This window comes from Protopterus annectens, chromosome 1.part0 (genome assembly GCF_019279795.1).
Source record: "Protopterus annectens isolate FY-2018-M chromosome 1.part0, PAN1.0, whole genome shotgun sequence".
In the NCBI taxonomy this organism is placed as follows: domain Eukaryota; kingdom Metazoa; phylum Chordata; order Ceratodontiformes; family Protopteridae; genus Protopterus; species Protopterus annectens.
Window position 1 is genome coordinate 892874005 of NC_056725.1, and position 27458 is coordinate 892901462.

Consider the following 27458-nt stretch of genomic DNA (forward strand, 5'->3'; position numbering starts at 1 on the left):
CTGTTTCTAAGAGAAATACTATACCCTGAATCTTACTTACAGATCAAGAGCAGATGATGATGATGATGAGTGTATGTTCTTGCTAGGTCCAAGACAAAAGACAAAATGCACAGTCTCTCTATGAGAGAGTTCTTAAATTAATATCACATTTTACTGCTGGGTTAGCTTGAGTGACATCACTCTTTGTCACCTGACTTCAGTTCCCAGGCTAAACAGAAACTTAACAGAATTTTAACATCTCTGTGTTAAAAATACATATCACTCAGATGTTTGCCATATTGTGGAATTCATAAAGCAATAAAACACTTTACATTTTGAACCTAGTAATTACTACTCTCCAAGACGATAGAAGAAACTTCTAACTCTAGACATCCTGTCTCCTTGGTGCATTAAAACTAACTTTTATAGCACATCATAAAGCACTTAATTTCATCTTATTTTCTTGAAGTTTTGTAAGGCAATCTTCTATGTTCCAGCAGGGAATGCTGTGGTTACATTCTTGAAGCTCACTACATAACATACAGTTCTGCATAAATCATATCAATATTCACAAATGACACAGAATTATTTATAAAATTCCAGATAGCTGGGCTGGCAGTATCACACCTCATTATAGTGTTCTTCAGTAGGTATGTGTGCATTTCTCATGGGTGTCACCAATGACATTTCAAGTGCATACCTGTATCCCCTTGTAAATGGCCCTGTGTGATATCCCCCCTAATGAACATCAGGAACAGTGGGAGGTATGCCAGATATGTGAGTTATGGTAACTGCCAGGGTTGCAAGTATACACATTTAAGATGATTTCCTTGGCATTACACACAACTTGACAGTTAACAGAGTGGTAGCCATTTCTGTTTATGTAGAGCCTACCCTGTTCCCTGGGTGGTGCCTTAAGTTCTATATGTGTGCAATCTATGGCACCCTGTACTTCAGGGTAGTGTGCTACATGGTAGAACTCCTGCATATTTCTGGCCCTCTACTCAGGAGTACAGGAAAAATACATGTGGTCACCGGCATGTTGGAGCATAGCATTCAGGAATTGATGGAGGATCCTGGATGCTGATGCCTGTGACACCCCCAGCATGTCCCCTGTTGGTCTCTGAAAGGTATCTGTAGCTAAGATTCTAAGTGACACACATACCTTTGTCTCCACTGATGGTTCTCCTCAGTTCACCCTGGCTCTGAATTGAAGACAACAGAGGTGGCAGTGTTCCTCTAGTGTGTCCCTAGCCACCCTGTAGCATTTTACAATTTCCACATCATGTAGGTTGTAAAAAGTTAAAAGGGGCCTGAAAAATCTTTTCCTTCTTGGCCTAGATCTATTAACAGCAGCAGCAGCAGCATAGGCTTCAGCTATTGTACATACAAATTAATTAAGGCACCAATCATTAACATTCTTTCTGTGGCTGTATTCCAACAGGTTTTGGAATTTGCATCAAAAATCAGCACTACAGTCTAGATGATTGCTTTATAGATTGTTGAATATCTCTACTATGTTGGATTGGTTGATTAGCATTCAGTTCAGCTGCTTATGCTATAATTAGCATGCCACTGTATTTACTGTGTGCAGCTGCTTACTGAATCCAAAACAGTTCACTACTGCTACTTGTACATGGTGGAAATGGACCATATAGGCTTTAGTGAGTCTGACTGTATACTTGCTGTTTTAAAAGAATTTAAGGAAAATCGACAAAAAGGAAACCATACCTTAAATCAAGTGGAAAATATAAAGCTTATGTTGTTCTTCTCTTCTTTTTCTGTAGTCCATGAAATGTTTCCTTACCCTATGATGTCTCACACAAAGTGTAAAAAGGCAGAAACCCTTTCATTTCTCTCCTGGGAAAGGTTACTCCCCATTATGCTCCACATCTGACCATTATTTTTCTAACATTCTTACAAAATCTATACCTTATTATACAAAATTCCCACTGATATCAAGATTCAATGCAGTGAATAAGAGGCCATAATCAGAAAAGAATGGCAGTATTAAAAATAATAATTCTACGCATTCTTCAGGATAATCATCTTTAGGTTTACATGGAGTAGAAGCTTATATGTTTTATATGTATATGTTTTCACTGAAACTATCCATTCCCTTGCTAGTCAACTATCACCCATGGCTCTAACAGCCTCATTAATACATCTACTACTCAGCTCCCCTTTAGATTCCAACCAGTTCCAACATCACTCATTAGGTTCCTTAACAAGCTAAAGCCAACCACTCTATCTGCAGACCACCTCCCCACAGAATACCTACAAAAAGCTGCAGATGTTATAACATAGCTCAACTCCATCTTAATTAACAGAACCATTACTGAAAAAACTTTTCCTGCCATCTGGAAAACATCCCATGTTATTCCACTTCACAAAGATGGTAGTTCCACAGAAATGTCAAATTATAGACCTATAGCCATCCTATCTCCCCTGGCTAAAATTATATAAAAGTGCATTCATAAACAACTTCTGCACTTCCTCATTCAGCACAATCTCTTGGCTGATACACAACATGGCTTTAGACCACATCACCGCACCACCTCTGCTCTCCTTTCCTTTACCAATACCATCAACCTTAACAGAAATAACAACACATTATCCTCGGCCCTTTTTCTTGACCTCTTCAAAGCCTTTGATATGGCTGACCACCAGCTACTTCTCCAAACTCTGTCCACTTTATCCCTGGATAGCAATGCTATTCAATGGTTCTAGTCCTACCTGAGTGGTAGACAACAAGCAGTCCTATGGCAGGACAAACTATCCACTCTACTACCTCTCTCTCTTGGAGTCCCACAAGGCTCTATTTTTGGACCACTCTTATTCTCTATCTTTATCAATAACCTTCATTCTGCCATCCCAGATGCAACTTGTACTCAATACGATGATGATTCTGCTCTGATCTGCTCTGCCTCCTCACCAGCAGATCTTCTGTTCTTAACCCAATAAACATTCAACATAGTAGAAAACTGGCTCTATAATAACTGTCTGATTTTGAACACTAATAAAACCAAGCTACTGCTCTTCGCCCCTACCCATATGTCCACTTCTTTCACCTTTACAATAACTTCCAACAGTGGTACCATTATTTCACCAGATACCCATATAAAACACTTAGGTTCATAGGTTAGTATTAGGCTAACTGGCCTTGCGAGCCTAGCCAATTATCCGTTGTGAGACTCAAACCCTGCACCTTGTGTTTGTAAGACAAACACCTTAACCATTAGGCCACCCTCCCAAACTCTTAGGGGTAACAGTTAATAATAACCTCAACTTTGATATGCATGCCAATCAAACTATCAAAACAATTAACAAAAAATTGATTCTCTTATATAGAAATAAACCTTTCCTTACCCCATTAGCTAGGTCTGAAATTGCCCACACATGCCTACTATCTACCCTCCTGTATGCCTCACCTATGCTAATTAAAATGAATAAATCAGTACTTGGTAAACTCTCAAACTGTTATAACCATATCGCCAGATTTGCCAGAGGATCTAAACATCGGACACATCATTGCCAAAACCTCAAACTTCTAGGGTGGCTAGAACTTCCCAGTTTACTTTGTTATAATCAACTTATAGTAAAGCATAATGTCCTCAACCACCCTGAAAACACCACTGTTCTAAAAGATCTCATCAACACCTATTGTAACCCCAGGCCACTTCACTCTTCAAACAAACTGCTTTTTCAAACACAAACCTAATAACTCAGCCAGTGACTCTTTATTTTCTAACTTTGTGGGCAAAGTCTGGAACTCACTTCCAACTGACTTCACACAAATAACCTTGCACTCTCTATTCAAAAAAAGCCTCAAACAGCATCTCATGGCACACTGGCTATGTCCATGTAACAACCCTGACTATCTCTCTTAACTACTCAGTCAAGAACTTATCTCTCCTCTATCTAAGAGAAATATATGTAACACATCACTTTTACCTTAACATGCTTTCTATTTCTACCCTCCCCACCCATCCTCCTTGCTCATATATTTCTTATCTTTTTTTACCCTACTTATACACTACCATACATCTGTTACTAGGTCAAAGTTAATCAGGGGAAATCCTACACTAATTCTCACTCTTGCATACCTTTCCCTTTTACTGAACTAACTATGACTTTTCCTAATGCCCTATAACCTTGTCAGTCTTTTAATGCCTATTAGAATTATTATCTGTTACCTATGTATTATATATGAACTTATGACTACCCTGTTTATTATCTGTATGACTGGAGCTTTTATTACAATATTTTGTATGTTATCTAGTTAGCATTCTATACCAAGATATACTGCACAATGTTATTCATATGTGAGATGGAGCTTTTCTCCCCAGGTCGCCACTGAAAATGGACATGTATCCAGTCGGAATTTCCCGGTCAACAAATATAAAATAAAAATAAAATAAAATAAATAAATAAATAAGGGCCTGTATCAATTCAGTGAATAATCACCTCAATGAACGGCATTTCATTAGAAATGCCATTCATCAAATTTCTCTGTGCCCCCCACACCAACCACTAATTATATATACCAACTGCGAGATCGCACTACAGTGGGGAAACGGCAAACTTCTCAATCCTCACTGTACCATGGTCTCAGTATGAGCAGTTCAAGTGAATGGCATGTTCAATGTAGCTGCCCAAAAATGCCTTTCAGTAAACTGATTTTTTGCTGAACTGACAAGGACCTGTTTTATACATAGTCCAGTACCTCTCCTTCCAAAATGCACTAGTGGCTGTACATAGCCCACAAACCCAGCTGCAATTTAAATATAAATTCATCCACAGCTGATAAACCAGTCTCTGTCTGACACTTACTTTCAAGTATTCCTTCCTTTCTTTCCACTTCTGGTGAGTTTTATCCCAGTTGGTAATTGATAATGCAGTCCCAGGATTGAGGATCTGACATTTGCCCCATGTGTGCCAGCAGTACTCATCTGTTGTATGAGAGTCAGATCCCCTTTCTTCCCTCCACTGTTGTTTATCATGCATAGTACTCTGTCATCTCTCCACCTCTTCTGTACCAATGCTGTTTACTGTCGTTTCTTTTACTAGGAGGTGTGTCATCTTCTGTCAAACTTGACTGAGTTTTCAGATATGTCATATCGTTGCCAGTGTCTATTATTATAATCCTCTTAGCATTGATATTGCCTGTAATATTTTTATATGTTGTGTCTCTATTATCTGTCAAGATCAGTATATTCTGTTTTTTTTTTCCTGATGGTTTCTTATCATTTTATCTATGGTACTTCCATCGTTATAACCTTTTTCTCATAGACTAGGCCCAGCTTGCATCGTCCATTCTCCTGGACTTATTTGCTTCCCATTCCATTTCATTGCATATAGTAATATGTTTCAAACCCTTCAAAAAGTGCTTCTCACTTTTTTCTTCTGTTCTTTGCAAAACTGTCATGCATCTGTAATATCTGTGAATTTCCTCACTTTGTTTCCTGTTTTTACCATTAACATAGATGGGTAAATGACCAGGGTGGGGGAAATCATATTCAGCTAGTTTCCTCTTCAGAAGGTCTGTTTCTTGTGAGGTTGATACATGTCTGAAGAAAAGTCCTTTATGAATTTAATGTGGCTTTGCTGCCATAAGAAGCCTGTTGTGTTTCCTGCTGTATTGGAAAATCTAGTCCCTTGTGGAGAAGGAGTTGAAGGCCATAAACACACGTAGGATTATTCCATGTTGATTTCTCCTGCTAATACTTTCAACTGTAGTGAGGAAAACTTTACTGAATGCAAAATGTAAAACTCTTTTGTTCTCATGTAATAAATGAAGTGCTTCATGCTTGTATTTTCATATAAAATTGAATGATGCATTTATTTTTTTCTGCAAAGAAACCCTGAATACCAGACTTACCTGTTTTCAATCATTTATGTAGCTGTGTATCAGGCTGTGCATGGGAGTGAAGACTGTTAGGTTAGATGATAATTAGCCAGTTCTAGCAAGTGACAGAACAGAGGGTGTTAAAGTGACCAGCAGGCTAACTTATCCAAAGATCTTTTTTTTTCATGAGATGCAACAGCTCACCAAGGACAGATGGACAATGAACATTCAGAATCAAAATGTGATCACAAAGAACTAACTTTAGAAGTTGCAAATAATTCACTCAGTTTCAGGTATATTTTATATGCAAAGTATGAGCTGAAAATACTTATAGAAATTTGATATGTTAAACGATATTGTGCCATGAATGCATCATATGTACTATGATGTTTTTAAGGTATAACATTATATGATTTCTAAAGTTCTATGGAATCATTTTGTAATTTTCCTAATCCCCTTCATAAGTTTTGAATACAATATTTGTGCATCTAGCATACCTCTCAACTGTCCAGATTTTCACACAATGTCAAGATTTTTGTCTCATATTTTTGGTCTTTTCCTAATAAAATTTGTGGTCTTCAGGTAAATCATTGAGGATTGCTGTCACTAAATAATGGCAGGCATATGACTTTCAGAACTCATACCCTCTGGAAAATGTATGCTATTACAAAACCTTTTATTCTATCGACTTTCTGTTTATAAGAGCAATATTTAAAAATTGTCCCCAAATTGGGGTGTGATGTCCCACAACTGATCCAGCAATCAAGAAGCCTCAAGCCTCACCACTGGCATCAGTGGGGGATGTACACTGGGAGTATTAACAGATGCAGCTCTCTGCATCAAGTGCAATTTATGTTAAGTGCACACAGAGACCACAGTCAGTCCATAGCTGGTTTATCACACTTTCTCCAGATCTCCAATAAGACTGCACCACTGGCACAGATATAGAGTTGAGATCTCAGCTGAGTGACCAAGCCAAGACCTCCAGTACTGTCTCTGTCCAACCAGTACTTCATGTCCCTGTCCAAGTAGCTGGCACACACACAATCTTTGACATTTGATTTACACACACACACACACACACACACACACACACACACACACACACACACACACACACACACACACACACACACACACACTGGCACAGGTTTACTAGCTATTCCCCCTTCTGCCCAGACTATAAAGTAGATATTACTGCCACCAGTCACTCCTGCCAGCTACCTCAAGGACCTTTACAAAGGGTGTCCAATCTTACTGTGTGATATTACTATTAACACAAATGGTAGTTTGACCAAAAGCAAGGCTATTAGGAGTGGCCCACATGGTGTCACCAAATAAACATGCAAGTACTCTCAAAACTTAAATATCTCTACACAGATCAGCTACAATGAAAGGTTTAAATGTATTTAATAATGAATAATAAAAGAACAAGACAATACTAAATATATATTCACAGTGATAAAAGAGTTCAAAACCACAGGAAATATTTAAAACAACATAGGTTCATAGGTTCATAGGTTTATACTAGGCTATCTACCCTAAGGCATTTATAAGCCTAGCCCAAAGTTTTGTGGCTTACGCCACCCCTTATGTTAAAAAATATTGTGCCCATTAGTTTGTTTTGCCTCTGTCCAGCAGTGACACCGAGATGATTCCCGGGGTAAACCTACGATCTCCCATCCACCGGTCAAGATTTCACTTGAACAGAGCCAGCGAGGTGCTCTGCCTCACATGGACCGGGATTTTATTCCACAGCATAGGGAGTCTCTGAGTGACAAATCTATCCCTCCAGCATGTCTTATTTATATCCATGCTAAGGTTTAAGTCGCTTGCTCTAGTGGATCTGGTAGATTTGGATTTTTTGAGGTGGAGCATGTCCATTAATTCCGGGTTGGACATGGCCTTGTATGTCAGGCACAGGTCACCTCTGGGAGCAGGCGGTATGCGACTGAATAGAGCTGGAGTTTCTTCAGTCTGGCAGCATATGACAGATTTTGGAATCCCTTTATCCTTTTGGTGAGGAACTTTTGGGGTCTCTCCAATTGCTGCAGGTGTCGGGTGAGATACATCCCGAATGGGGCATTGTACTCGATCATTGGTCTGATAAGTGAAGAGTACAGGGAACAATGACCTCACTTGATCTGGATGTGAATCCTTCATGATCAGGTGGGCAATGTAGAAGGTCTTTCTAACCACTTTAGCAATGTGAGTGTCAAAAGAAAGGCCACTGTCAATCTGGGTCCCCAGGTCCCTGATAACCTCTTCTGTGCTTAGTGGATTGCCACCTATATGGTAGCTTGGGGTTACCTTGTTTTTCCCGAAGGGTATGACTATACATTTTTTGGCATTTAACTTCAGGCCATGGCTCTGGCACCAGCTATCAGTTTCCGTGAGACCCTCTGAAGGATATCTGTGTCCGATGTACTTTCCACTATGGTACCCAGTTTGCAGTCATCTGCATACTTTGTCAGCCATAGTCCTCCTATGTTTGCCTGTACTTCTGAGAAGTAGATGCCGAACAACAGGGGGCCAAGGACTGAGCCCTGTGGGACACCACTTGTGACCGGCTTGGAGTCTGACATGGTGCCAGCAACTCTGACCCTGTGGGTTCTGTCCTTTAGCCAGTTTGCAACCCATCTTGTGACATATGGGTTTACATTTAAGCTGGTAAGTTTCTCTATAATACCTGAGTGGGGTATTGTGTCGAAAGCTTGTGCAAGGTCAAGGTAGGCTGTATGGACTGCCTTTCCCTCATCAATGGCCTTGGTGACTGTTTCGAAGAAGTCGACCAAGTTCAAAAGGCATGATCTGCCCTTGACAAAGCCAAACTGGGTCAGGTCCAATGTCTGCAAGTCCCCTATGTCTTTGTTTATGAGTTCCATTATGATCCTCTCCATAGCTTTGCAGACCAGGCTTGTTAAGCTTATGGGGCGGTAATTACCAGGGTCCGTAGAGGCACCACCTTTGTGGAGTGGGACCACAGTTGCCGTACGCCACTCCTTGGGCACGTATCCTGTGGTAAGGCTAAGATTAAACAGCTGCCTTATGTGCGGGTTTAGTTCCTCATTGAGTTCGTGTAGCACACAGCCGGGGACACCATCCGGTCCCATTGATGCTGTGTTTTTAGCTTTAGAGAGAGCAGCTTTTACCTGCGCATTTGAGATGTCTGGGAGGCTACACTCCGCTGGGATAGTTATCTCTCTTTTGGGGGGGGAGAGGGGGGTGAAGTTTGCACTGAACCTGTCCGCCAGTATGTTGGCAATGTCTGTGGGTTCAGTGACATTGCAGGACGGTCTCAAATAAATAAAGAAAAACATCTAAACTAAGCTTTACTATATTGCTGACTGTATCTAAGATAATTACTATTCCTAGTAATTTACTATCAGTGCAAGGCAGATTTGGTGAATGGATCTTCTCATTGTTGTCAAGTCCAAGACAGAATACAGAATGCTCTGTCTCACTAAGGGACTTCTCAAATTAATATCTCAAATATTATTGCTGGGCTAGCTTGCAGAAAGGCATCATTTCTTGTCATCTCACTTCTAATTCCCAGACACAAAACAACCATTGCTGGCAGCTGGTAGCATTTAGCATCTACCTGTAAAAATGCATAGACTTAAGATCTTGGGCAGATGATGGAAGTCATAAAACAATTGCATTCCTTCACATTTCAAAACTGGTAATTAGTTCACCCTAAAGACAATACAGAAAGCTTCTCAGCACAGACTCTCTGTCTCTAGCTGCATTGAAAACTGAAAAATACCATCTTTTATTTTGTAGCCTATAAAGTAATTTAATTTCAGCTATTTTCCTAAAATTTGCTGGACTGAAGTTAACCTACTGTATTCCAGCTTCCACTGTTAAAATACATGCATTTAGATAGTTACAATAGTGCATCTACATTTCTGATTTCCTCAAGCAGGGCACACTGTGGATGCATCTTAAACACAAATACTTTACAAAATATCCCTTCAGCACACATGTCTGTACAAACCAGTTTGATATACACATGACATACAGTCATAATACAGTTGTAACACAAGCATCTTATATAAATCATTTCAATATTCACAAATGACATATAATTATTTACAAAACTCCAGCTAGCTGTGCTTGCAGTATCTTCTTTCGTGACACTGGGCATTTGTCCTCCCATAATTTTTAGTTTTACCCAGATTTCTTGTGCTAAAAGTTTGGGAGGTATGGCAGCCAAGCATTTTGTTTGCCTTTGCATGATTACTTAACCTTTAGTTATCACCATTCTCATGTGTTTGTCCTCTTCCAAAGTAGTGGCAATCTACCCTTGCATGCTGCTACATGCCTCCTGAGTATACAGCACTGTAGAATGGCAGGCCTTCATGTCATGCACAATGACAGAAAGAAACTCAAATAGCAGGATTAGCTTGTCTTCACAATTTACTTCCTTAAATTAAGCAAGCAATGCATTTTTCAGTAAATTCACTCACTCATTCGGGAGAAAGAAGCCAGACTAAGCATACATTTCTTCCTGGCTCAAAACATTTCCAGATACCAGGTTAGTTTTGATTTGGCAGTTGTGCATGCCTGAGATTGTGCATGTGTGTGTGTGTGTGTGTGTGTGTGTGTGTGTGTGTGTGTGTGTGTGTGTGTGTGTGTGTGTGTGTGTATGTAGTGGCATATATACATATAGATAAATATGTTATACAGGCAAACATACTTATCTATATATGTCTACACAAGCTCACACACACCTATCCTTAACTATGTAAATGTCTCACCATATCAGAGGAAATTAAATCACCTCACCAGCCACCTCAGTATTACCAACTACTATTTTTCATAACGATGAATGACTAAAAGTATGAACACAACAAGGCTATTGCAGTCATCCATGTGAGTGACTGGCATTTTTATATTTTGCCCTAACATTTCTCTACAAATGCTTTGTGAAGCTACTGAACTTTGTCATGCAGTAAGAGTGAACCTCAGTCATGGGAGTGAGTGATGTAAGCTTGTATGTGTCTTGCCACATTGTGACACATGCCTCCATTGGTTTCCATTCTCCAATGAGGATCTATAACTGATAGAGGGTACTAGGGCGACATTTCTTTAATCCTTCTGCCATCTACTTTCAGTCACTTTTTTCTTCTGTATCCACTGAGTAATAAGTAGGAACATACCTCATTACTGTACAGAATTTTGCAGAATGACCAGATTTTTACCTCATATTTTTGGTTTTCTTTTCTTAACATTTGTGGCTTTCTAGCAAAATCAGTGATGAGAGCAGTCACTAATTAAAGAGAGGCATTTGATTTCAGACTTCATATCTTTCAGGCAATGCAAGTTAATGCAAAAAAATATACATTTATTTATTTATTTAACAATTGTTTACTGGGAATGTCTAACGTGGAATAAGACAATTTTCAGAGGATGCCTGGGGAGAAACACTCAAGATGCATGTCTTTATAATGTGTGAGTAAACTGGAAAACCCAGAGAAAACTGATACAAATGCAGGGAGGACATACAGACTCCGCACAGAAGGCATCCCTACCAATAATCGAACTGGAAAACCTCTTGCTGTGAGGTGACAATGCAAACCTCTGCACCACCAATAAATACATAAATAAATAAACAAACAAATATCACAGAACCATTCCTGTCAACTCTTTTGCTGAAGAATTCTGCACAATGCTAAAAATAATGCTACGCAAAGGACTAAAATCAGGGATATTTTTGAATATTATTCTTATTCACTTAGAAGTTAATAGAACAACAATTTTTTATATCAATATGCATTTTTGACCAATGAACGAAAAGTATTAAATTCTAATGACTTTCATTATTGATAATCATCAGTCACTTACCAGAAAATCAATAATGTTATGAGGGACAAGGCAAAAATATGAAGTAAAATTGGAAACATTTTGCAAAATCAGGGGCAGCTAAATAGTATACACAAAGCCAATTGCCCAATGTCTATTTTTATGTAATATTATAGCACAATCAAGACAGAAATGTATATGCATACAACATGTGTATTACAACTTTCCCTTAATGGCAATGTTATGAATAGTTTGACTTATGCAGAAATTTTGAAAATAATCTTAATTGCAAATGTATCTTGACAGCACAACTCTGATTTAAAATATTGCATAATATTTCTGTATCCTAATAACAGACTAACTAAGAGATGTCTGTTTTGTTTTCAGGAGTGTCTTTTAAGTTAATATTGGAGTGAAGATGAATGCTGGAAAATAGCAACATCAATAAATCACCAATGACGTAAATGCACATAAAAGATGAAAGACATGAACTACAGTGATATTCGAAAGAAAGAAAGATGAAATTCATATTATGATATCTTACTACAGAAAATGAACTCTTCAACACTATTTGGAATGAAACTATACCAGTTATATAAACAGTAATGTGAAACTGTTTTTTGTTCATTGAATAGTATCAAAATTAATCAAATGACAATGAATTTACCTGAAAACTGGAGTCTGGAGAGTATTGAATATTGTTTCCCCCTGGTAAACACATCTTGTCCTAAGAATAGTTATGAAGGAACAGTTGTTGCAGTGATGCATGTCTTCATGATCAGCTCCACATTGATTACACTAAGTGGGAACTTAATAGTTATTATTTCAATTCTGCATTTTAAGTGCCTCAAGTCACCAACAAATTTTCTAGTTTGCTCACTTGCTTTTACAGACTTTCTTTTAGGCTTTCTTGTCATGCCTTACAGCACAATAAGGTCTGTTACAAATTGTTGGTATTTTGGGAGTCTGCTTTGCAAAATGCACTCGGGTCTTGATGGCTCTCTGTCTATCGTGTCTGCCTTTCATGTCTTTTTTATTTCCATTGATCGCTACTATGCTATATGCCACCCTCTGCATTACACCACCAAAATAACATTTTCAGTTACAATGATGTTTATTGGCCTAAGCTGGACTATACCAATTTGTTACATGTTCTACATTATTTTGTCAGAAACAAATTTAATTGGAATTGAGGAGTATGTTGCTTCAATTTATTGTGAAGGATTTTGTAGTGTCATGTTTAATAAAGGTTGGGGGGTTACAAACTTTGCTGTAGGATATTTAATTCCTTGTACTGTTATGATGGCTATGTATGCCAATATTTTTGTTGTAGCAAAGCACCATGCTCAAATTATTAATAACATGACAGACAAAAGTACTTCTTTTCAAATGGGACATAAAATCTCTAGCGTCAAGGAAAGAAAAGCAGCGAAGACACTTAGTATAGTTATGATGACCTTCGTGCTCTGTTGGTCTCCTTTTTATTGCACTGCCCTCATTGATCCTTTCCTTAATTATACTACACCTGCATATGTTTATGATGTCTTGGTATGGATAGCGTACATGAATTCTACTCTTGATCCCGTCATTTATGGCTTCTACTACTTATGGTTTAGAAAATCTCTTGTCATTCTGCTGTCTGGCAAAATATTTCATGCAGGCTCTTCTGAACTGAGCATTGTTTAATGAAATTGATAATTACATTAAAGTATTTTGAACTCTTCAGCCTACCTGCCATCTGACAATCATAGCAACCCTAACCATTGTATCTCATCAGTGCAAGAGGTAATCAGAATGTAGCCATCACAATGGCTATTATCAAATGATTTCTGACCATGCCCTAACTTTTCCGCATGCTAAGTGTTCTAGTATTGGAAATGAAATGGGTGCAGCTAACAGATATCACTTGCTTCCATAGATCATGTATTGCCCAAGTCCTGGGAGGATATGTATTTGAAGGAAAAGTGCCTTTGAGATCTGTTCTTCAACCTCTCTTATTCAAGAAGAAGTGAACAGGAAATTAATCTTCCTTTCTCCTCCATACCATCCTGCTCCTCTGGCAATCAGGCCACTTATCAAATCTGGGTTGGATTTGCCATAGTTCAGGCCACTGAAGGCATTAATATCTGATCAGTATACAGAAAATAACTTAAAATAAAAAACTTTCTACAGAAAATCAGTTTTATTGGCTTACAATAATTTTCATACAGGAAGTTAATCCCAGGGATACATTTGAGGACCTAGTGCAGGTATGGCTTGCAGTAATAGAAAGGCCTTGCTCCCATGACATGATTTTTCATGATTCAGAGACATGTTAGCTGCAATGACGAAATACTCATTTTTGGCTAATTTGCATGTCTCTGAAAAGCAGTTATCTACCACAATGATCAGCTAATCTGCATGTTGCAGTATCTGTTGAGGCTGCATCATATAGGCATTGTTATCCTCTCAGTCATTTTCACACACACACACACACACACACACACACACACACACACACACACACACACACACACACACACACACACGCACACACACGCACACACACACACACACACACACACACACACACACACACACACACACACACACACAGTACACATTCAAGTACATACACACACACCAAAGTCCACATACCTGTCCCCATACCTGTCCTTGAGAAGTCCTCACTGATCCCCATGCTAATGTAAGTTCTGTTAAAGCACAATAGTTTACAGTACTCCCTCACAGTTAGTGATTTTACCCACCCCCAAATCCCAATATATTTTCCTTGATGGCTAGAATTCCTCCCATCCCCAATCCCTGTACTGCTGTTGATACTATTATGGCACAATTGCATTATTCTTGTGGTCCACCCCCACATTCCCAGTAGATGAACACAGAGTTTTGGCTATGTTTACAACAGCAGCACAATAGGGCCAGCCATGCTGATCTACACATCTGAGTTACTTCCTGAATTGCATAGTGTGTACATGTCTTCTGGGAGAAAATTTAGAGAAGAGAGACAGAGCACATAGCTAATTAGCATATGCCTCTCCCACTGGACTGCCTCATGACAGGTTCATAACCCAGAGACTGCTCATACTATGAAATAGACTTCCCATACATGTCAAGTAGAACATCTCACTGGCTCTCTTTAAGAGAAATCTTGATGAGTGGATGGGAAATAGAAAATTCACCCCAGTGATCACTCCAGTGGCTCTGCTTGACAGAGGCACCGGGAACTAAGGTCGGGTGGCACGATGCCAGGGTACTCCTATTGGCTAGGCTTGTAAAGGCTCCAGGGCCATTAGCCTGGTACACATCTATGAACCTATGACTACTGGGTTGCTATCCTTCCATTCAGTAGCCAGGAGTAGTCCACTTTGCAACTGTTTGTAGTACCCTCAAGGTGCTTTACCAATGGCCTATCTGTTGAATGTTAGAGGCCATCCTGACCAGTTGGTGCGCATGGTTCCACAACAGTATAGACCATCTTTCAGCAATTGCTGTGCTAGTGGAACAGAGGTAAAGAAGCTATCAAAGTAAATGTGATGCTTCTTGCCATCAGTCGTCTAGATAAGTCAACCACAACTTGATGTGCCAGTACAACCTCTGCATTCTGCTCTGCTTTTCCAGTGTTTACCTGGAAATCATGTACATATCCATTGGTAGAGTCTGCCAATACCCAAACCTTAATGCCATACCTCTCTGGCTTACCAGGCATAAACTGTCTAAATGTCAAATGTCCATGGAAGATGACCATGGCTTAATTTACAGCCACCTCATGATGCATATTGTATTGTCTCCTGCATGCATGAAGTACTGCATCCAGTACTGGCTGTACATGATGTAGCTTGTCATGACCCACAGAGCCCTGTGGTAGGCTCAGGTAGTTGTCACTGCAGTGAAAATACTGCTGAAGCTTTTCAAACCTCTCTTGGGTCATGTACTCAGCTATTGGGAAGTGACCATATACATGGTATATTTCTCAGTACTGATTTTATTCAGGAACAATACAATAGACATGTATATTCTGACACCTAGAAATGTGCGTATGTCTCCTGGACAAATGGGACTCCACAGCCTATCAACCTTGCCTGATGTAGCCTGCCTCTGTGCAGAATAGCGATTGGTTTCATTGGCAATAAGGGTGTACAGCTTCTCTGGGAATATCAAATTCATGAAGTCCATCTCTGTGCTGCCCGAGTCCAAGTTGTTTACAGGCTTACTGGACCCACAAAGTCATCAATGAATACTGCTGTGAGTCATTTTTCTCACATGATCCTACATAGTCGGCATGCTTGGCATACCTTACTGGTAGCCTGCAACACTTGAGAATGGAAAGTCCAGTGTGGTTCAGTGATGGTGCTCTTTCATAAGTGTCAGTAGCAACTGCATTGCATGAACTTGTTAGTGAAGTACACAGACACTGCCTGCTGAAGAAAAGTCATATCCTTGCTTGACAAGGAGCAACTTTGACTCAGATTTAGTGGATTCCACATACTCAGGACTACTTTGTACCTCATGTGCAGTGGAAGTCACATCCACATCCTTGTCAGCACTTGCACTGTCCTAGACTGTGGAGGACTTCATAGCTCTGTTAGTGATAAAATGAGCATTCTTGAACACACATAAAGGCAATTTATTGTCTGTGTCAAAATCAGAATGCACTGGATGACCATTGTGTGAACCACCCTTCCATAGCTGTGCAAGTAGTACCTCATCCTCACTATCATGGTCATTTTCGATATTAGTGGTCAGAACTTCTGTGGCAAGTCGGAGTGGTCTGTCAGAAATGGCTGGCACAGGGGCATCATCCATATCTCAGGCAATGACCTTCTGATGTAGACGTGTGAGTGGAATCCTATTGTCTGTGTCATAATCTTCATCTTTATCTGTTTAGCATTATGTGGTGGCTCCAGGTCCATGCCCGTATCTGAACCACTGCTACTACCAGAGTCTGTTTCATCACCCAACAAGTAAATGTTGCTTGATTTATCCTCAACAGATGGCATCTTCATTGGGGAATGTGCTCCTTTTGCATTGAAATTACACCTGAAAAACACAACAGTATAGAACATTTTGATGTTATTTACCTGCACAGAGGCAGTTGAAGAGCAACACAGCAGAATGCTATATAGTGAGTGTGTGATACAGGAAATTACTACATGATACACTGCTCAGTTGCAGTAGTTCACAAAAATATAAAGCATGTAATCACAATGGGTATTTTACTGTGTATCAAACAAATTGCACAAATGATAGAAGGAAACTGGTGGGGCTTGAAATTACTCCATGTAGACAAAAACCCAAGTCTGGCTTGTGCATTCATCAATGTCATAATGGCTTCTACTTATGTGAATACAGTGACAGCTGCTGAGAGTTTTAACTGTAAAGTGAGAATGACTCAGTCCTATATTGTAACTGCACTTATTGTTAATGTCATAATGACCTACATTTCGTTACTGAAAAGTTATGTATGCTCAGACACAGGTGATAATTGCTGCACATAAGATGTTGACTAGGCATTCATTATATTACCTTGTGCAAGAGTTATGTAACACAGACTGATTATCATCTGTCAGGAGAAGACCAGAGTAATTCATTAAAAATAGTATAACACTTATATATTACTGTGCTCTTCCTCCCACCTAAATTTCACACATGACTGACAAAGCTAGGAATATTGCCCAAAATATATGGTAGCTCCATGCTGGAAGTAGACAGCAAATAGTAACCTTTATCTCACACAGGCAACTACTGAGTAGAATCAGAAAGAGAATTACAATCAGAAATTTCTGACTTATCTGGTTGAGCCAGATAATGTAATTCATGTTATCTCACCTAACCATCCCTCTGGTTACAATAAGACGCAGAAATAAAAAAGACAGAAATACTTTCCAAAATATCTGGTTCAGCCATATAATGTAATTCATGTTATCTCACCTAACCATCCCTCTGGTTACAATAAGACGCAGAAATAAAAAAGACAGAAATACTTTCCAAAATATCTGGTTGAGCCATATAATGTAATTCATGTTATCTCACCTAACCATCCCTCTGGTTACAATAAGACGCAGAAATAAAAAAGACAGAAATACTTTCCAAAATATCTGGTTGAGCAATGTCAGCAATCAGCAATAAAATAAATTTAACTAAGCCTCTCATACCACACAAACATTATTCAGTAGAAATACTAAATCAGAGAATACATGCAGAATGTTTGGATATATTTATCAGCACTGTTCCTATTATCCATCATTCCAATATTTCCACATAATCAAGGACACTTTTAAAATATTAGTACTGATAACTTGAGATATCGATGTAATAAGATAATGTGACTTACTATACATTTTCTGAAGTAAAAGCAGTCTATAACCATAATTATTGTCATTTATTTATTAAGGCTAATTCATATTCTTTTCTCCAAAAGTTATCAGTTTTAAAATGGATTAAGAAGGACAGAGCTAAGATTTGCATCAAAACCAGGGACATTTCTGAAAATTAGCGACAGTTGAGAGGTATGGCTCTACAAATAGTGTTGTGTTTAACACTAAGACGTGAGCTAATACATGTTGGCAGTGACAGCAGGTTTTACCCATATGCTATAGCAAATGTGCTGTTTAATGATCTGGATGTGACTGACCTGCTCAAGGTGAATTATAGTCAGCATGCAAGCCAAACTCCAGATGAATGGCAGTTATGTGGCAGTGTTGATTAGCATTGTTAGACTCACGAGAAAAGAAACACTCACACAGGAACTGTTAATAGCTACATTTTTAATGAGTAAGCTGCTGAAAACTTTTTTATTTGGCTTTTTTGAGAGGGGTATTGTTCTAACTTAAAAAAAAAAAAAAAAAAGAACAATACATTTTGTTTCCTTTCAGTCATGTGAGTTTATCCAGCATACATAATTATTTTGTTCTACTATTTCAAATGCAGTGTTACAAAGGCATCACCCCATGTAAGTAATACATAAATTAAATAAAACGTATTACACTCGGTCTGTAAGATAAAGGGGTAAATATTAGACTATCAGTCTACTGACAATTACAACTCTAGCCATTAGTGGTCAGAATCAAACCCTGCACCTATATGGCAAGGACCTTAACCATTATGTCATATGCATGTGTGTGTTACATTGCACAGTTTTCCAAGAGATCAACTACTTCCATCAAAGGCTGTATCAGAACAAAAATGTGCATTCACAGTCTAATATGTGCTTATATCCAGGAACGATGACAGGCTAGGAATAAATAGCAACATAAATATGGAGACATTAATAGCAAGGAGAAACAAGCAATTGATTAAAAAAAGCAAGATAACAAAACAACCCATTCTCAATGCAAGGACAGATGCCTAAGATATGTGAATGGAAAAATGTACAACTCCATGACACAGTTTCTTTACAAGGATACAAATAAAATTAAACATTAACAGTAGTCAGAAATAATCAAACATTTACATGACAAATACTAACCAGTCACTGTAGTGTGTATCAACTATGATTTTCAGCTTATCCTATTCATAGGGAAATAGATTAGATTCGGCAGGTCAAGCAATCAATTTTTGTCACAGTCTAAGTTCAATAACCTTTGTTGTTCTGGTCACTACAAATGTGTGGGACTTGGAACTTCTATTCTAAATTCAACTATGTATGAGACAGTGCTGACCAATTACTTCCCCAGCAAGACCACAGAGGCCTTCCCTCCTTTTCCTTTCCAATCTGATCCCTGGTTATGTCCCAACATAAAGTACATTACACTCAGCCATTAAACAGTGTATTCCCAAATGTTAACATTAACAAATAACGCATCTTGAACTCAACCAACCTGACTTGTCATATTAAAACAAAAAACATGTCTGTACACCTAAATAAGGACTAGCCATCCTTAAATACACTTTTTAAGGGATGACAGCAAACATTCCATACATGATTCTCCTTCATTATTTCTAAGTTCACATTTTATGTTGCATATTATTATATTATTTTCATTTTAACTCTAATGCCAACTTCAGTGCTATATTGCATATTTTCAAGGATATTTGCTTGTGCCTCCCTTAGAGATCTTTAGCTGTTCTAGTGTAGTCGTGTACAGAATATTACTATTGGAGTTTAGTCAAAGTTAGCATGTTCTTAGCAAAAATATTTTGCTGAGTTTAAACACTTGCCACATTTATTAGTACCAAGTGTTACATTTATTTATTTACCAGCAAAGTCCAGCTTGAACAAAGCCAATTTTCAGCAGAGGCCCAGGGTGAAACACTACAGGCACATGTCTTTGTAACATGAGAGGAAGTCAGATCACCCACAGGAACACATGCAGATACCCCACAGAAGGCATCCCAGGTGATAAGCAAACCATAGAGCTTCTTTCTGGGAGGTAACAACATTACTGTTGCACCACTGCACCATCTGTTTCATGGATTCTCACATAGTCTGCAAATGGGATATATCTGTGCATTGCAACATAAATAGTACTACAGTTAGTTAATTTGCTTTTCTTGTCTGTGTTAGCAAAACTATTTGTTGTCCATGCATCAGGCAGTTCTTATCTTACATTACACCATTACCTTATTTTTATGTTTTTTTTTTTTTCTGCTGTTTTACGTAGCTGCCCATTATCTTTTACTGATTAAATGTTAGATAAATAAATGATCACAAGAGTAGAAATGTGTAGTCATAACTTAGAGAACATTATCCCCAGGATTCAGCAAGCTCTGCACAGTGTGCAGGAATAGTGCAAGAGCTGCTGCATGCAATATGGCTGACAAGCAATCCAAGAATGAGGTCCTGGGATGTGCACGAGTGCTCCTACACTATTCCTGCATGGACACAGCTCCTGTATGCTAATTACCCCATGCAAATGAGGTGAATTAGCGATCCAGAAAGCAGGCAGGCATCTGTGCAGGAATAGTGTAACCTGCAGAAATGTGTTCGGCTACTAACTGAATAATTTCTGCAAATTACAAAACAGAGGCATGCCAGCTCCAAAGAAAGCCTGTATTCAATGTAGTAGGCATGCTAATGGCCAAATATATGGCCATTAGCATGGTAAATAGTTGTAAAATTATAAAAAATATCTTTTATTTTTTTTTGCCCAATTTCGGACGTTTAAGCGTAGGGCACTGGTGTGCAAACGGGATCAGCCCAAAAATAAGAAAAAAAGTTGGAAATTAGCTTTTAAACCAAAATCAGCATTCTGCCATAATAGTCAATGACATGCATAAGACAGCAATACCATGGAATAGTTGTTGCTAAGGGGGAAGGCTGAGTGTCAGTTTTGTAACCATGCATTAATAGGTTCATAGGTAGGCACTAGGCTATCAGCTTGAGGGCCTACGTAAGCCTAGCCAATAAGGTTCCCTGGCTTACACCACCCAAGAAAGTTATTTTCCTGTACCAATGTTGAGCAGAGACACAGAAATGATCCCCGGGGTGTATTTCCTACCTCCCATCCACTCATCAAGATTCTTCTTGAAGAGTGCTAATGACGAACTTTGCTTGACATAGATGGGTAGCCTATTCCAGAGTATGTGAAGTCTCTGGGACAGGCATCTATCCCTCCAGCATGTCCTGTTTATTGTGGTGACAAGGTTTAGGTTCCTAGAGCATGTAGCTCAGAGGGATTGGGATTTCTTTAGGTGTAGCATGTCCTACAGCTCTGGGTTTAGCAGTCAGTTTTATGCAAATGAGGGGATTGATACAGAATCACAGATTTCCCTTCATTGTTAGCTTGCACCCAACCGTGTAGGTGCAGCAACACCATGGTATAAGCATAAGAGGTAGATGGGGAGTGCCATGCATGCTGCAAGCTTATTGGAGCTCTGTGGACTGTGTTTGCCCTTAGCTAAGCACAGCTAAGGAAGGGGGGTAGGTGTATCTGAGGCTGCCTAGTAGTGTTTACATTGCCTAAATGGGTGTACGCACCACACACCAGGTTTTAAACAAACCAAAAAAAAACAGGAAATAACAGCTTTGTTCACATATGAGCACTGGGTATGTGCGGCGTACCTCGGGGCTTAAACGGGAAGGCAATGGGAAGGGAAAACAGCAGTAGGAAGGCAATCAAGGTGAACTAGCATAGCTGGCAGTTGAAACGTATCAGAATCAGCCAATTACACAGGCAGCAGTCCAGACCAGCACACTACTATAAACTATGCAAACACCTTTCACTCTGTTTTTTCCCACAAAATCTACACCACCGGTGTACACAGACAGGGAAATTTTACCTGACAAAACTAACAAAATGATAGGGGCTGCTGTTGCTCTTATACATCAATATGTGGAAGAGGCTTAGGGTGGTGAAGATAAGAATGTTAACAACCAACCCACAGTGAGGAGAAGAAGAAGAGTGTACAGACCCAGGGTAACCTACCAGGGGCTACATGAGCTGGAGATAGTGGAGCACTATATGGTGGACAGGGACATCTTACAGCAAATTGTTAAGCTGTGCTGGCCACACCTCACACACAGAACCAACAAAGGGGAACCCATCCCAGTGGATACTAAGGTATGTGTAAGCTTAAAAATACTAGCCACAGGTACCTTTCAAAGGCCAACTGGGGATATCATGGGGATCTCACAGGCATCAGCATCCAGGGTACTCCACCAGTTCCTGGATGCCATGTCAGCACATGCCAGTGTGCACATATATTTCCTCAACACCCATGAGACATTGACCAGCAATATGCATCCCTTCCACCAAATAGCAGAATACCCTGAGGTAGTGGGTGCTATAGACTACACGCACATACACATCAAAGCACTACCCGGTGAGCAGGGTAGGGTCTACATAAACCGCAAGAGCTTCCCCTCCATCACTGCAAGGTTGTGTGTGATGCCCAGGGCATTATAATGAATGTGTGTGCTGGCAACCCTGGAAGCTATCATGACTCCCCCATCTGTCATATGACACAGCTGTACCAGAGATTTGCCAGTGAGGACATCCCATATGGCCACCTAGTGGGGGATGCTGGTTATGCACTGTAGCCATGGCTGATAACATGCATCAAAAATGCACACACACTCGAACAAGAACTCCATAATGAGGCACACACACAAATCAGAATCATAATAGAACATGTGTTTGAGATGTTCAACTCACGGTTCCAGTGCCTGAACATATTTGGTGGATCCTTGCAGTACTCTCTAGTTACATGTACACACATTTTCATTGTATGTATCATGCTACATAATATGATCCTGTGGAAACAGCTGCAGCAGGAACAGCACGTTGCAGGGCTACACAGCCCCTCACCATTGCCAAGCCAGCACAGGCACAGAGTGACTCGGAAGAGGAACAACCTGAGCCTGCCCATGTAGGCAGAAGGAGGCATGTCCAGTATGCCCAGACTTTGGCAAAGAGGTAATGCATAGCACATACACTGACACGGTAGGAACCCAGGGAATGACACCCCTCTCTAACTCGCACATATAGCAAAAGGGATGCCAAACATGACACTACCTGTGCTTTAACATGTATAGGGAGTGTACTATGTGCATCCAACATAGTCAGCCCTCCAGCACCATCCTCAATACTGGCACAGCCACAAGGTAAGTCACTCTTCTTATCAATTCCTGAATTGAGTAGTATGTTCTGCTACTTGTATCTATGATACGGATGTGAGCATGCAAGGGAATCGGGTGACTGAATGGGATGGCAGGAGGTAGTGGACACCTATATGGGCAACATGAACTCCATAATAAATATTGGTGTCAACAAAGTAGGCAGTACTAGACAACGTGACAAATCTCACTGCAGTACATGTGGTGGCCCAAATGTGTGTCCATAGGATGAGGCTCACATACCCAAAAACAGCTTCAACCAGCCGGACAGGTGTAGATTACCATAAAGAAAGGCTGTGCTAAGGCCTCAAATTAATGGCAATGGAGAACAGCCACCCTCCAGACCTACACAAACAGACTACAACAGGTCAGGTAGTTGTATATTAATTCTGAAGGGTAAGAAGTCTGAAAATTAAATGCAGGTCAAGAAAACCTAAGATCTGTACTCTACTGATATGCCTCTAGTCTGCATGATAGGTCAGAATACAAAATGAAATGGAAGCCAACAGAGCACCTAAAATACCAGTATAGTCATAGCAAATGTTTACAGTTGCCAGGTGTGCCCCCCCCCAATCCTATGTAGAAATGCAGTAACATGTAAGTGTGGGTTTAATAACAATGGAGCACAGATTACCTGAGCTGGCCCAATTTACAGGATTGATTGTTGCATGTGTACAATATGCAGGGCTGTGTGTGTTAGGTTGTTGTGTGTTGTATATTGTGTAGAAGTGGTTAGCATGTAGGCATGGAGGGTTGTGTCCCGGTGGCCTATGGCCAGTACTGTCAATGACAGGGCCATGTTCTGACAACTGCAATGCCAACCACAATGCATCCCAGCAAGACCCAATTCAGCAGTCATTCATATTCATTGTTCAGATGTCAGTATCTGTCACTATCTGAAAGATGGACATGCCATGAATGTGGGCCCAGACATACACACAGTACACAGGTGGAAGTGCCCTAGACAGAGTACATAAAATGTAACTGTCAACTGCACACACCTTTGGAATTGTACATACAAGTTAGCAGCACATTAGTTATCTGTGTAGTATGGAAGACTGATGTAGTCTGGCCAATCACTGCCAGACCACAAAAGGCACAGTTATGAAGTAATGAGAGGCTGCTTATGTCCTCGCACAAGGCAGCATAAATGGAATGTCCCAGGTATATCTGTGAGTCAGCTACAAGAAGCTTACATATCACACATGCACTCAGCTCACCCCACCATCAGCCACAGGTTTATCACAGGTCATATCCCTGCTGTTGGGAATGAGTACAGTGTACCCCCACGTCTGTATGGGAATACCCACAGAATGCAGCATGCTGAAGAGGTGTCCCATGCACATGTGTCCCCAGCTGTAAGCAGCACCCTGCCAGCCTCCAGAAGAATGGATTAATATGGACAGGAACTATTGCCATTACCACTTCGCACAATTACCTGTCACCCCAGGGGAATCCAGTGGCTCACAGCCTGTGACTGTAGGAGTGACAGAGTGCACTGGCATGCTACAGATGACCTGAATTATTACCTCTGTCAAAGGCCTGTGCCTCCCCCATACTGCCAATGTATGCTATCTGATGGGGTCCCATCTAACAACATAACACAGTCCACAGAACACAAATGCAAGTCCATGTCGACAAATTCCAGTAGCATACCCACCATGTCCTACTGCATGAACTGTGGACCAACCCAAAAATGCCACTGGGATGAAGAGACAACTATAGGGATACCTCTCAGATATTGCTCACATAATGTTAGGAAGAGGATAGAATAACGAAGTGGGGGGTACAGAATCATGGATGCCATGGAGTGTGCGAATGTGTGCCCATACTGCCCCTGCCTGCAAACCCAATAATGGGCGACTACAAACCCACTCATAAACCACAACATGAAGGGGAACTGACCAGATATATGATCCCTGCCTCTGGGTTACCTGGGTGAATCTGTACAGCTGAGAGATATGGCCACAGAAGGGTATGGCCATTATATTATGTTGATAGATGTACAAGCAGGGGATCCTCATCCACCACAGTACCAAGGTTCTGGAAGATTTACACAGACCCATCAGCAAGTATCTGCAGCTACCCCTCCAGAATGGCAAGACTGTGCAAGAATATGTAGACTGCAGACCACAATACTGGACACAGCTTCATTCATCTTGTATTTCCCAGGAAATAACTGTGAGAAAATAAGTATTATCTGTCAGTAGTTGATGACATAATACATCACAGTGTAAAACAGTACTTATGTCTGAATATGTCTGCTAACACCAACCATGTAACACAAGCAGCAGTGACACAAAAGTTACAGTATCCCACTATCTTTCACCCATTGTGACTCCATATTGTCAACCTATCTATAGATATCCTGTAGAAACAGGTTGCTAGTTGTAGGTGTAGAACACAAAATCCTGCACTGGAGTACAACTTACCTGGAATGAATTCACACACTCAATACAGAAGGTCATACTGGGCATGCTCCTACACTTATAAATGAAGCCCATGTCTGACAACAAAATACAGAAGGCCATACTGGCATAGTGGGCATGTTCCAAAACTTAGAGAAATGAAGCCCATGTCTGACAACAACAGTGGACTACACATATCTGTCAGTCGCAGATGTCTGTGCACATGCACCACATTGCACATCGTTCATGCTTTGCACACACATTGGATAGGAATACTCACACATATCCAAGGCCAACACACTATAACAGGTCAAATATACACACACACAGATGTAGGGAAGAGAGAGGCAGATATTGACAAAGAGATTGCCATCATGAGGCCTGTCCCACCCACCACACATCCAATTGGCCAATATCACATTATGTGCCGATGTCAATCACTGCAGATATTTGCTTTTGGTGGCCCTCAGCCCTATATTGTCTGTGGTGCTTGTGATAACTGTGTAACATGATAGTACAAGTCAGCAGTATTCATCTAGTATTTGTATACCCAGTTCTGTCAAATGTAAAGTTGTGTGTGACTGAGTGTTGTTTGTGTGTTTCCAGAGGAATGGTTTTTGATGCATTCACACACACTGCACGTCTCATTGCCCATGTTAGCACTCATGCTGATGTCAGTCACCTTGAAATAACCCTCTGGCCAATTCTGAGCCCCATAATCTCTGTGGCGCTTGTGATAAGTAATGCTATAGTGTAACATACTAGTTAGGTAGTAGTTTTAATCTTAAACATGGCAAGTGTGAATGTGTGTGTGTGTGTGTGTGTGTGTGTGTGTGTGTGTGTGTGTGTGTGTGTGTGTGTGTGTGTGTGGAGATTAATGATTTTGAGGCCATTCAGTCACTACACCTTCCATTGCCGTAATTTTGCAAGCCTGTTGATGTCAGTCACCTTGAAAGACCCCTTTGAAAAAGGGCCAGCTCTGTAAGCCCTGTGGCACATACGATAACTGTGTAATGCTATAATGTAACATACTAGTTAGACAGGAGTTTTAATCCCAGACATAGCAACTGTGACCCTTTGTGTGTGTAAAAACTGATGATTTTAAGGCCATTTACAGTTACTACACCTCCCATTGCCCTACTTTAGCAAGCCTGCTGATGTCAGTCACCTTGAAATACCCCTTTGGAGAAGGGCCAACTCTATAAGCTCTGTGGCGTGTGCAATAATTGCGTAATGCTATTGTATAACATACTAGATAGGTAGGAGTTCTAATCCCAGACATGGCAATTATGAAACTTTGTGTGTGTGTAGAGATTAATGATTTTGAGGCCATTCACAGTCACTACACCTTCCATCGCCCTACTTCAGCAAGCCTGCTGATGTCAGTCACCTTGAAATACCCCTGTGGACAAGGTATATCCCTATAAGCTCTGTGATACATGCCATAAATATGCAGCACTGTAGTAGCAGTCACTACACAGGTATGGGTTTGAATCTCATATGTGGTAAGTGTTTGTGTGTGTATGACAAAGATTTGGACCCATTTACACCCAGTAGACATCTCAGAGCCTGACTTTAGCAGTCCTGCAGATATCAGCCACCTTAGAAGTACCTGTGGCCAACCCTAAAACCATGCCAGGTCAGTGGTGCAAGTGGTAAATGTGTAACGGAATGGTCCATAAGGATTGTTAGATAGAAGTTTGAACCTCACTCCTGGCAAATGTAAATGTGTGTTTAAGGTAAAATTATTTTTGGGATCTCTCACCCATAACATTACCCAGTGCCAGCATTTACAAGGGCTGGTAATGTTCCTCATCTTAGAAGTACCTTGGGATAACATCCATCATATAAGTTCCATGGCACG

General features: G+C 40.2%; 1 protein-coding gene across 1 annotated transcript; it reads left to right on the forward strand.

Moving 5' to 3' along the window:
• Nucleotides 1-12289: 12289 nt before the first annotated feature.
• Nucleotides 12290-13318, forward strand: LOC122798314 (trace amine-associated receptor 4-like). The gene has a single exon (XM_044067183.1). It carries the CDS (start codon nucleotides 12290-12292, stop codon nucleotides 13316-13318), a length of 1029 nt encoding a protein of 342 aa, XP_043923118.1.
• Nucleotides 13319-27458: the final 14140 nt, after the last annotated feature.